Genomic DNA, 11948 nt, shown 5'->3' on the forward strand with positions numbered 1-11948 from the left:
CGCAGCGTCCGCGGGCGGGGCAGCCACCTCTGTCCTACCCACAGCAGCCGGGACGAGCCAGCGCTGCTCCGGCACCGGCTCCTGCCGAGGCAGCAGCGGCAAGGAGAGCGCGGGCAGCCGCTCCCGCAGCGCCCTCACGCCAGGGCGAACACGGCGCCCACACGGCACAACGAACCCGCCCCAGTCCCCTGCCGCCCCCTCCGCCCGCAGCCAGCGCCGAGCCCCGCCAGAACCGAGCGCGGCTCCCACCTGCGCTGGGGCCGCCTCCGAGCTCCGCCGCCGCCTCAGCGGCTGTTCCCAGTCACCCCCAGTATGATCCCGCTCACTCCCAGTATGTTCCAAATCACTCCCAATGGGATCCCAGTTGCCCCCAGCATGATCCCAGTTGCTCCCAGTCATGCCCAGTATGGTTCATTTCACTCAGTCTTAAAGAGTTCAGTGTGGCCCCAGTCACTTCCAGTATGAACCCAGTCATATCTTCTGTGATGCCTTTTGCCCCCATTGTGGCCCCAGTTGCTCCCAGTATGAGTCCGGTCACCCCCAGTATGATCCCAGTAGCTTCCCGACACTCCCATTATGAATCTGGTTTGATCCCTGTCACCCCCAGTATTATGCCAGTCACTCCAACATGACCCTGTCACTCCCAGTATGATCCCAGTATGACCCCAGCATGGGCCAGCTGCTCCCAGGATGATCCCAGCTGCCCCTTGCATTTTTCCAATTGCGCCCTTTCACCACCACTATGGTTCCAGTCAGTCCCAGTATGATTCCAGTCAGTCCCAGGATGATCCCAATCATGCCCACTATATCCCAGGAGCACCCAGTTGCTCTCAGCATGCTCCCAGTAGCCCTCAGTGTGGTCCCAGTATATCCCAGTATGATTCCTGGTGCCCCAGTTCTGCTCCCCCTGGGTTCTGGTCCCAGTCCTAGTGCATCCCAGTGTCCCAGTCTGTCCCAGCCCATGCCAGCCTGTCCCTCTCTGTCCTGGTCCCTTCCCAGCAGCCGCTGCCGTTTCCCAGATCCTGCTCCCCCCGCCCCATTCCTGGACACTGGGACCCCCCTGCATCTCCTTCCCCAGCTCCAGGACCCCCCTGCACCCCCTGACCCTGACCAACTCCCCCTGCCCCCCCTTTCCGGGTATCCACCTCTCCCAGCCCCTGGATCCCCCTTTTCCCTGACTCCGGGGACCCCCGGACCCCCATTCCCGGCCATCCCGGGGCACCTCAGCCCCAGGCCTCCCTTTGCTGGGAAACCCGAACTGGGCACGGGGCTCTGCAGCTGCTCTGGGATTTGTGATCACCCAAAGGAAAGGGACAGGAGAGGGAGAGAAGGAGATTGGGAATCAGGGATCGGGGTCCCAGCGCCCAGTCCTGCTCCCTCGGGGGTGAGGCCCCGCACTCGCAGGAAAAATTGGATCTGTGGGTCCCGGAGCTTTCCCCGCTTCGGGCCGAACCCAGCGGGTTCCAGGCAGAGTTTGGCCGCAGGGCCCGGGAGTTCAGCCCAGCCCGGCCCGGGGGTCCCGCAGGACGTGGCCGAGGAGGGTCCGGGGAGGGGATCCAGGTGAATTCCCTGGAATTCCCCCTTTTCCCCTCCCCCCCCGCGCTCCCTCGGTCACTTTCGCTTTCGCGTCTCCCAAACTGCGCCACAGCTGCGGTCGGTGAAGGCGGCGATGGCTCCAGCGCTGGGTCTGGGGGTGCTCTTGGGGCTCCTGGGGCTCCTGGGGGCCCCGGGGGGGGCGACGAAAGGTGAGTGGGACCACCAGCACCGGGACCGCCCTGAACCGCAATTCCCGGGCACCAGAACCCCCCTGAACTTCCAATTCTGGACACCGGGACCCCCCCTGAACCTCCATTTCCGGCCACCGGGAACACCCTAAACCCCCATTCCCGGGCACGGGAACCCCCGAAACCCCATTTTTGGTCCTGTGACCCCCCTCCATCCCTTTTCCCCAGCACCAGGACCCCCCTGTACCCCCTTATCTGGCACCGGGACCCCCCTGAACCGCCATTCCCGGGCACGGGGATCCCCCTGGATCCCCATTCCCGGGCATCAGAATCAACTGAGCCCCCATTCCCGGGCACCGGGACCCCCCTGAACCCCCCTTCCTGGGCACGGGGACCCCCTCGAGCGCCCATTTCCGGGCACCGGGAACCCCCCTGTCCCCGCTTCCCCAGCACCGGAAACCCCCGGACCGCCTTCTTTGGCACCGGGACCGCCCTGAATCGCCTTTTCCGGGCACCGGAAACCCCCTGTCCCCTCTTCCCCAGCACCGGGAACCCCTGCACCCCCTTATCTGGCACCGGGACCCCCCTGAACCCCCATTCCTGGGCACAGAGACCCCCCTGAACCCCCATCTCCCGGCATCGGGACCCCCCTGAACCCCGAAACCCGGGAAGGGAGCCCCACCCGAACCCCATTTCCTGGGCACCGGGACCCACTTCACCCCCATCTCCCGGCACCGGGACCCCCTGAACCCCCATTCCGCTGCACCAGGACCCCCCTGTGTCCCCCATTCCTGTGAGCGGGGACCCCCCTGCACCCCTTTCCCCAGCACCGGATCCCCACCACCCCCTTATCTGGCACCGGGACCCCCTGAACCCCGATTCCCGAGAAGGGAACTCCCCTGAACCCCCATTTCAGGGTACTGGGACCCCCCTGCACCCCCTTCCCCAGCACCGGATCCCCACCACCCCCTTATTTGGCACCGGGATCCCCTGAACCCCGATTCCCGAGAAGGGAACTCCCCTAAACCCCCATTTCAGGGTACTGGGACCCCCTGCACCCCCTTGTCCAGCACCGGGACCCCCTGAACCCCCAATCCTGGGCACGGGGACTCCTCTGGATCTCCATTTCGGGGGAACAGAGACCAATTCCCCATCTCGGGGACCCCCTGAACCCCCATATGCAGGATGGGAGCCCCCCTGAACCCCCAATTCCTGGGCGCCGGGACCCCCCTGAACCCCGATTCCCGAGAAGGGAACTCCCCTGAGCCCCCATTTCAGGGTACTGGGACACCCCTGCACCCCCTTATCTGGGACTGGGACCCCCTCCTGGACCCCCTTCACGTGTCCCAGGGGGTCCCGGAGGGTCCCAGGGGGTCCCAAGCGGTTGTCGCGGGGTCCCAGGGGGGTCGCAGCGCGGATCCAGTGGGATCCAGCTGAATTCCCGGGAGTTCCCCTTTTGTCCCCGTCCCCTCCCCCCGCCGCGCTCCCTCGGTCACTTTCGCGTCTCCCAAGCTGCGGCACCGGGATCTGCCCGGAGCCTGCCCCGGCGCCGGAACCCCCCTGAACCCCCATTCCTGGGCACCGGGACCCCCCTGCACCCCCATTCCTGGGCACCGGGACCCCCTGCACCCCCATTCCTGGGCACAGACACCCCCCTGAACGCCCATTCCTGGACACCGGGACCCCCTGCACCCCCATTCCTGGGCACAGAGACCTCCCTGCACCCCCATTCCTGGGCACAGAGACCCCCCTGTACCCCCATCTCCCGGCACCGGGACCCCCCTGAACCCCGAAACCCGGGAAGGGAACTCCCCTGAGCCCCCATTCCTGGGCACAGGGACCCCCCTTCACCCCTTATCTGGCACCGGGACCCCCCTGGCCCCCTGCTCCTGGGCACCGGGACCCCCCTGCACCCCCATTCCTGGGCACAGAGACCCCCCCTGAACCCCGAAACCCGGGAAGGGAGCCCCCCCCGAACCCCATTTCCTGGGCACCGGGACCCCCCTGAATGTCCCTTTCTGGGCACTAGAACAGCCCCCATCCCAATTTGTGGGCACGGGCACCGCCCTGAACCCCGACTCGTGGGCATCAGCACCCCCCGACCCTCCATTTCTGGGCACCGGGACCCCTTTGAACCCCAAATCCCAGGAGGGGAAGCCCCCGACCCCCTTTTCCTGGGGACTGGGACCCCCCTGCATGCCTTTATCTGGCACCTGGACCCCCTGAACCCTTATCCTGCACCAGTGCCCCCCGCACCCCCTTTCCCGGCCCTCCCCTCTCCCAGCCCCCACTTTTCCCTGATCCTGGGACCCCCTGCACCCCCATTCCTGCCTTTCCCAGCACCCAGCCCCCTTTTTCCTCAACACCGGGGACCCCTGGACCCCCTTTCGTGGGCACTGGGCCCCCCCGGGTCCCCCATCCCGCCTCTCCCAGTGCCCTCACCCCCCTTTCCTTGACCTGGGACCTCCTGAACCCGCATTCCTGGGCATGGGGACCCCTGCACCGCCTTATTCGGGACTGGGACCCCCTCCTGGATCCCCTTCACGTGTTCTGGGACCCTCTGCACCCCCTTATCCGGGACTGGGATGCCCTGCACCCCTTCCAGGGCGTCCCGCCCTTCCCAGACCCCAGACCCGCCCTTTTCCTTGACCTTTGGACCCCCCAGGTCTCCCAAATTTCCGTGTCCCCCCAGTTCCCCACTCCCGGCGCTTCCTGAAAGGGGGTCCCAGGGGGTTCCAGAGGGCTCCAGGGGGGTCGCAGCGGGGATCCAGAGGGATCCAGACGAATTCCCGGGAATTCTCCTTTACTCAGCCCCTCCCCCCCCTCCCCGCGCTCCCTCGGTCTCCTTCGCTTCCGCGTCCCAACCTGCGAGACCGCGATCTGCCCAGTGACCGGTGACGTCACAGGGGAATCGGGCTGCCATTGGCCGGCAGGAAATAGCGGCGCCAATGGCGGGGCCGGAGGCGGTGCTGGGGGCGGGGCCAGGGCTGGGGCGCGGCCGAGCGGGGCCGGAGCGGAGCAGCGCGATGGCTCCAGCGCCGGCTCTCGGGGTGCTCTTGGGGCTCCTGGGGCTCCTGGGGACCCCGGGGCGGGCGACGAAAGGTGAGTGGGACCCCCGGCACCGGGACCTCCCTGAACCTCCATTTCCGGCCACCGGGAGCCCCCTAAACCCCCATTCCCGGGGACGGGACCCCCCCCGAAACCCCCATTTTTGGTCCTGTGACCCCACTCCATCCCCTTCCCCAGCACCGGGACCCCCCTGTACCCCCTTATCTGGCACCGGGACCCCCCTGAACCGCCATTCCCGGGCACGGGGACCCCCTTGAACGTTCATTTCCTGACAGCGGGACCCCCCTGTACCCCTTTCCCCAGCACCGGGAACCCCTTATGTGGTACTGGAATCCCCTTGAACTTCCATTATCGGGTACCGATAATCCGCATTCTGGGAAGGGAATCCCCCTGATCCCCTATTCCTGGGGATCGGGATCCCCCTGAACCTCCATTCCCGGCCACCGGGACCCCCTGCACCCCCTTATCCGGGACTGGGCCCCCCCTGCCCCCCGTCAGTGCTCTGGGACCCCCCTGCCCCCCTTATCCGGGACTGGGCCCCCCCTGCCGCCCCGTCAGTGCTCTGGGACCTCTCTGCACCCCCTTCCCGGGTATCCCGCCCTTCCCAGACCCCAGTCCCGCCCTTTTCCTCGGCTTTTGGACCCCTCAGATCTCCCAAATTTCCGTGTCCCCCCTGTTTTCCACTCCCGCTGCTTTCCGAAAGGGGGTCCCGGAGGGTCCCGGGCGTCCCAGGGGTCTCCAGGGCGGTCGCGGCAGGGGGGATCCAGTGGGATCCAGCTGAATTCCCTGGAATTCCCCTTTTCCCCCCTCCCCTCCCCTCGCGCTCCCTCGGTCTCCCAAACTTCTGCCCCGGGCTCCGCCCGCCTCTCCCAGCCCCAGCCCCCCCTTTCCCGTGTTCCAGGGACCCCCTGCACCCCCATTCCTGCCTTTTCCAGCACCCAGACCCCGCTTCCCTCCACACCGGAGACCCCTGGACCCCCTTTCGTGGGCACAGGGACCCCCTGGACCCCCCATCCCGCCTATCCCAGTCCCTTCCTTGAACCTCGGACCCTTCCTGGCTCTCCCAGTTCCGCCTCCTGAGCCTTGGACACCCCCAGACCCCTCCAGTCTCTGCGTCCCCCCAGCTCTCCACCCCCTGCGCTTTCTGACGGGGGTCCCAGGGGTCCGGGAGGGTCTCTGGGGGGTCCCGGGGGGATTCTGGGCTCTGGGGCTCCCCTGAATTTCCAGTCCCGGGCACTGGGACCGCCCTGCACTCCTTTATCCTGCACCAATCCCACCCGATATTTCCTTCCCTCCTTCCCCAGTCCCCAGACCCCCCCTTTTCCTTGACCCGGAGACCCCCTGGACCCCCATTCTCGGTTTTTTCAGCCTCCAGCCCCCCTTTCCTCTGCATCAAGGACCCCCGAACCCCCCATTCCGGCTATCCCACGTCTCCCCACCTCGTGACTCCTCTTTCCCTGGCACTGGGGACCCCTGGACCCCTTTCCTGGGCACAGGGACTCTCTGCACCCCCTTTTCCTGGGCCATGAGATCCCCAATCCTCTTCCCAGCTCTCCCAGTTCCGCTTTCATTGATCCACGACCCCCCCCCCCCCGACCCCCCAAATCTCCGTGTCCCCCCAGTTCTCCACTCGCTGCGGTACCTGAACGTGGCGGTGTCGGAGCCCGGCTCGGGGGTCCCCCAGTACATGGAAATGGGGTTCCTGGATGGGATCCCTATCCGGCGCTACGACAGCGAGCGGGGCCGGGTGGAGCCGCTGACACCGTGGATGGAGAAGGAACCCGAGCCGGGATATTGGGATGGCCAGACTGAGAACTGCAAGGGGCACCAGCAGGTCAGTGCCGTGAACCTGGAGACGCTGCGGACCCGGTACAACCAGAGCGGGGGTGAGTGCGGGGAGCCGGGGCTGGGATGGGATCCGTGGGGCTGGGATGGGATCCGTGGGGCTGGGCTGGGGATCCGTGGGGCTGGGATGGGATCAGTGGGGCCGGGATGGGATCCTTGGGGCCGGGATGGGATCTGTGGGGCTGGGCTGGGATCCTTGGGGCTGGGATGGGATCTGTGGGGCTGGGCTGGGATCCGTGGGGCTGGGCTGGGATCTGTGGGGCTGGGCTGGGGATCCGTGGGGCTGGGCTGGGATCTGTGGGGCTGGGCTGGGATCCGTGGGGCTGGGCTGGGATCTGTGGGGCTGGGCTGGGGATCCGTGGGGCTGGGCTGGGATCTGTGGGGCTGGGATGGGATCCGTGGGGCTGGGATGGGATCTGTGGGGCCGGGCTGGGGATCCGTGGGGCTGGGATGTGGATTCACAGGGCTCCAGGGGGCCGGGATGGGATCCGTGGGGCCGGGATGGGATCCGTGGGGCCGGGATGGGGATCTATGGGGCTGGGATGGGATCCATGGGGCTGGGCTGGGGAAGTATGGGGCAGGGATGGGAAGTGTGGGGCGGGGATACAGATCTGTGGGGTTGGGATCTTTGGGGCCAGGCTGGGATCTGTGGGGCTGGGCTGGGATCTATGGGGCTGGGTTGGCATCTGTGGGCCTGGGCTGTGATCCGTGGGGCTGGGCTGTGATCCGTGGGGCTGGGATGGGAAGTGTGGGGCTGGGATGGGCTCCGTAGGGCTGGGATCTCTGGGGCTGGGCTGGGATCTGTGGGTCTGGGATTGGATCTGTGGGGCCAGGCTGGGGATCCGTGGGGCTGGGATGGGGATCCGTGGGGCTGGGCTGGGGTCCGTGGGGCCGGGATGGGATCTGTGGGGCTGGGATGGGATCCGTGGGGCCGGGATGGGAAGCGTGGGGCTGGGATGGGGATCCATGGGGCTGGGTTGGGATCTGTGGGGCTGGGCTGGGGATTCACAGGGCTCCAGGGGGCCGGGATGGGATCCATGGGGCTGGGATAGAGATCTGTGGGGCTGGGTTGGGATCTGTGGGGCCGGGATGGGGATCCGTGGGGCCGAACTGGGGATCTGTGGGGCTGGGATGGGCTCCATGGGGCTGGGAAGTGTGGGGCTGGGAGGGGAAGTGTGGGGCCAGGTTGGGATCCGTGGGGCTGGGATGGGATCTGTGGGGCTGAGTTGGCATCTGTGGGGCTGGGAGGGGAAGTGTGGGGTTGGGCTGTGATCCGTGGGGCTGGGCTGGGATCCGTGGGGCCGGGATGGGATCTGTGGGGCTGGGATGGGAACTGTGGGGCTGGGCTGGGATCCGTGGGGCTGGGAGGGGAAGTGTGGGGCCAGGTTGGGATCCGTGGGGCTGGGATGGGATCTATGGGGCTGGGTTGGTATCTGTGGGGCCGGGATGTGAAGTGTGGGGCTGGGCTGGGATCCGTGGGGCTGGGCTGGGATCCGTGGGGCTGGGCTGGGGATCTGTGGGGCCGGGATGGGATCTGTGGGGCTGGGCTGGGGATCTGTGGGGCTGGGATGGGATCTGTGGGGCTGGGATGGGAAGCGTGGGGCTGGGATGGGATCCGTGGGGCCGGGATGGGATCTGTGGGGCTGGGTTGGGATCCGTGGGTTGGGCTGGGAAGCGTGGGGCTGGGCTGGGGATCTGTGGGACTGGGATGGGATCCGTGGGGCCGAGCTGGGAAGTGTGGGGCTGGGATGGGAAGTGTGGGGCTGGGATGGGATCCGTGGGGCCGGGCTGGGATCTGTGGGGCCGGGCTGGGAAGTGTGGGGCCGGGATGGGAAGTGTGGGGCTGGGATGGGAAGTTTGGGGCTGGGATTGGATCCGTGGGGCCGAGCTGGGAAGTGTGGGGCTGGGATGGGATCTGTGGGGCTGGGATGGGAAGTTTGGGGCTGGGATTGGATCCGTGGGGCCGAGCTGGGAAGTGTGGGGCTGGGATGGGATCTGTGGGGCTGGGATGGGATCCGTGGGGCTGGGCTGGGGATCTGTGGGGCAGGGATGGGATCTATGGGGCTGGGATTGGATCCAGGGAGCTGGGATGGGGTCTATGGGGCCGGGATGGGATCTGTGGGGCCGGGATGGGATCCGTGGGGCTGGGCTGGGATCTATGAGGCTGGTATTGGATCCGTGGGGCTAGGATGGACAGTGTGGGGCCGGGATGGGACCCATGGGGCTGGGATGGGATCTGTCAGGCCGGACTGGGGATCAGTGGGGCTGGGATGGGATCTGTGGGGCTGGGATGGGAACCATGGGGCTGGGTTGGCATCCGTGGGGCTGGGCTGGGGATTCGTTGGGCTGGGATGGGATCTGTGGGGCTGGGCTGGGAAGTGTGGGGCTGGGATGGGGATCCATGGGGCTGGGATGTGGATTCACAGGGCTCCAGGGGGCCCGGATGGGATCCGTGGGGCTGGGCTGGGATCTCTTGTGATCCCTGGGTTTGGGATGTGGATCCATGGGGCTCCAAGGGGCTGGGATGGGGTCTATGGGGCTGGGATGGGATCCGTGGGGCTGGGATGGGATCTCTTGTGATCCCTGGGATTGGGATGGGATCCGTGGGGCTCCAAGGGGCTGGGATGGATCTGTGGGGCCGGGATGGGATCCATGGGTCTGGGATGGGATCCGTGGGGCTGGGATGGGATCTGTGGGGCCAGGCTGGGGATCTGTGGGGCTGGGATGTGGATTCACAGGGCTCCAGGGGGCCGGGATGGGATCCGTGGGGTTCCAAGGGGCTGGGATGGGGTCTGTGGGTTTCCATCGGACTCTGGGGCTCTGTGGGGCTGGGACACAATTCCATGGGTCTCTGTGGGTCCGATCCCCCCCAGGTCTCCACACACTGCAGTACAGTTACGGCTGTGACCTCCTGGCCGACGGGAGCGTCCGTGGATCCCGCCGGGATGGCTACGACGGGTGGGATTTCCTCTCCTTCGAGCTGGGATCCCAGGGCTTTGTGCCGGCCGACAGCGCTGCCCAGGTCACCACGAGGCGCTGGAATGGTGACGGGGTCACGGTGGAGCAATGGACGAATTACATGGAGCACACCTGCCTGGAAGGGCTCCGGAACTTCGTCAGATATGGGCAGGAGGCGCTGGAGCGCAAAGGTGGGAGCAGAATTCCTGTGGGAATCTGGGGTTTGGGAATGGAGGACCTGGGAAGGTGGTAATTCCTGTGGGAATTCCATGGGCAGATCTCAGCCCCCATCCCATTCCTGTGGGAATTCCACGGGCGGATCTCAGCCCCATCCCATTCTTGTGGGAATTCCATGGGCGGGTCTCACTCCCATCCCATTCCCATGAAATTCCATCGGTGGATCTTGCCCCCATCCCATTCTTGTGGGAATTCCATGGGTGGATCTCACCCCCATCCCATTCTTGTGGGAATTCCATGGGTGGATCTCACTCCCATTTCATTCCCCTGGAATTCCATGGGTGGATCTCACCCCCATCCCAGTTCTTGAGAATTCCATGGGCGGATCTCACCCCCATCCCATTCCCTTGGAATTTTATGGGCGGATCTCACCCCCATCCCATTCCTATGGAATTCCATGGGTGGATCTCGCCCCCATCCCATTCCTATGGAATTCCATGGGTGGATCTCATCCCCCATCCCATTCCCCTGGAATTCCATGGATGGATCTCACCCCCGTCCCATTCGCATGGAATTCCATGGATGCATCTCACCGTTGTCCCATTCCAGAGCCCCCCGATGTCCACGTGTCCGGAAAAGAGGAATTCGGGACGCTGATCTTGTCCTGCCACGCCTACGGATTCTACCCCAGGCCCATCGCGGTCAGCTGGATGAAGGGGGATGAAATCCGGGATCAGGAGACGGAGTGGGGCGGGGTCGTTCCCAACAGCGACGGCACCTTCCACACCTGGGCCAGGATCGAGGCGCGGCCGGAGGAGCGGGAGCAGTACCGCTGCCGGGTGGAGCATTCCGGAATGCCGGAGCCCGGGATCTTCGCCTTGGGTGAGGCTGGGAGTGTGGGAATTGGGAACGTGGGAATTGGGAATTTGGGAATTCCCAACTGGGGATTCCCCTCCCCTTCCTCACTGTCCCGCGTTTCACAGAGCCAGAATCCGGCGGGAATCTCACCCTGGTGGTCGCTGTGTCCGTCATCGCTGCCATCGTCATCCTCGTTCTCGTCGCCGGATTCGTCTGGAAGCTCCAATCCGGTATGGGGTGGACACAGGATGGGGGTCGGGAAGGGTCACGGATCCGCCCGGCACCGTTCCGGGAATCCCCCACCAGGGATGCTGATCCCACTTTATTTCCATAGGGAGGAGGCAGAAGCATGGATACAGCCCGCCAGCCGGTGAGTACCAGCGGTGGATCCGGCTCTGGATCCCCTCCATGCGGATCCCAGGATGGATCCTGGGGGTAATCCCAGTGTGTGATCTGTGCTGGGATCTCATGGATCTTCTCTTTCTGCAGGAACAGACATGGGAACCAACGGCTCGACCGCAGGTACGGAGTGGGATCGGGGTGGGATTCCAGAGGGGAATCGGGGCAGGATGGGTGGAGCGGGATCAGTTGGGATGGATGGAGTGGGATTTGTGTGGGATGGATGGAGCAGGATCAGGTGGGATGGTCGGAGCGGGATGAGGTGGGATGGATGGAGCAGGATCAGGTGGGATGGATGGAGCGGGATTGGTGCAGGATGGATGGAGCGGCATGAGGCGGGATGGAGTGGGATCAGGTGGGATGGATGGAGCGGGATTGGGGTGGGATGGATGGAGTGGGATTGCAGCAGGATTGGGGTGGGATCAGGTGGGATTCCAGAACAACTCCTGCTCTCCATGGGCTCCACAGCCATGTCCATCCTGTGGGATGGGGACAGGGACAGGGTGACACCGTGACCCTCTCTCATCCCAGCACAAATCACCGCCTGAGCGATCCACGCAGCGGAGCCGGAGCCGGCCCCTTCCCTCTTCAGATTCGGCAGATTCAGCCAAGCTCATCCTGCTGCTCCCGCCCATCCCGGCCCTGCCCATCCCAGCCCTGCCCATCCTGGCCCTGCCCATCCCGGCTCTGCCCATCCCAGCCCTGCCCATCCCAGCCTCTCCCATCCTGGCACTGTCCATCCCGCTGCTCCCACCCATCCCAGCCCTGTCCATCCCGCTGCTCCCACCCACCCCACAGCTCTTCCCAATTTCACATATTTTGAAGCCAAGAACCACAATTATTCCCGATGCTTTGATGTGAAATTATCCTGTTTTGGCCAATGAATTTTGTTTTGGGCAATAAATCCAGGTTCCCTCC

The 11948-nt window shown here is 65.6% G+C and overlaps 1 protein-coding gene across 4 annotated transcripts; it reads left to right on the plus strand.

Moving 5' to 3' along the window:
• Nucleotides 1-1631: 1631 nt before the first annotated feature.
• LOC138102386 (class I histocompatibility antigen, F10 alpha chain-like) lies at nt 1632-11948 on the plus strand. 4 transcript variants are annotated; one of them, XM_069000098.1, is made up of 8 exons: nt 1633-1745; nt 6416-6679; nt 9512-9787; nt 10383-10655; nt 10757-10861; nt 10966-11001; nt 11121-11153; nt 11562-11948. In XM_069000098.1, the coding sequence occupies exons 1-8, from the start codon at nt 1670-1672 to the stop codon at nt 11576-11578; spliced, it is 1080 nt and encodes a 359-aa protein (XP_068856199.1). In that variant the 5' UTR covers nt 1633-1669; the 3' UTR covers nt 11579-11948. The 4 variants fall into 4 exon arrangements, with proteins under 4 accessions (XP_068856200.1, XP_068856199.1, XP_068856198.1 ...); XM_069000097.1 differs by lacking the exon at nt 1633-1745 and adding an exon at nt 4658-4826; XM_069000099.1 differs by lacking the exons at nt 11121-11153; nt 11562-11948 and having other exon boundaries at nt 1632-1745; nt 10757-11002.

Source organism: Aphelocoma coerulescens, unplaced genomic scaffold (genome assembly GCF_041296385.1).
Source record: "Aphelocoma coerulescens isolate FSJ_1873_10779 unplaced genomic scaffold, UR_Acoe_1.0 HiC_scaffold_75, whole genome shotgun sequence".
NCBI classification, from domain to species: Eukaryota; Metazoa; Chordata; class Aves; order Passeriformes; family Corvidae; genus Aphelocoma; species Aphelocoma coerulescens.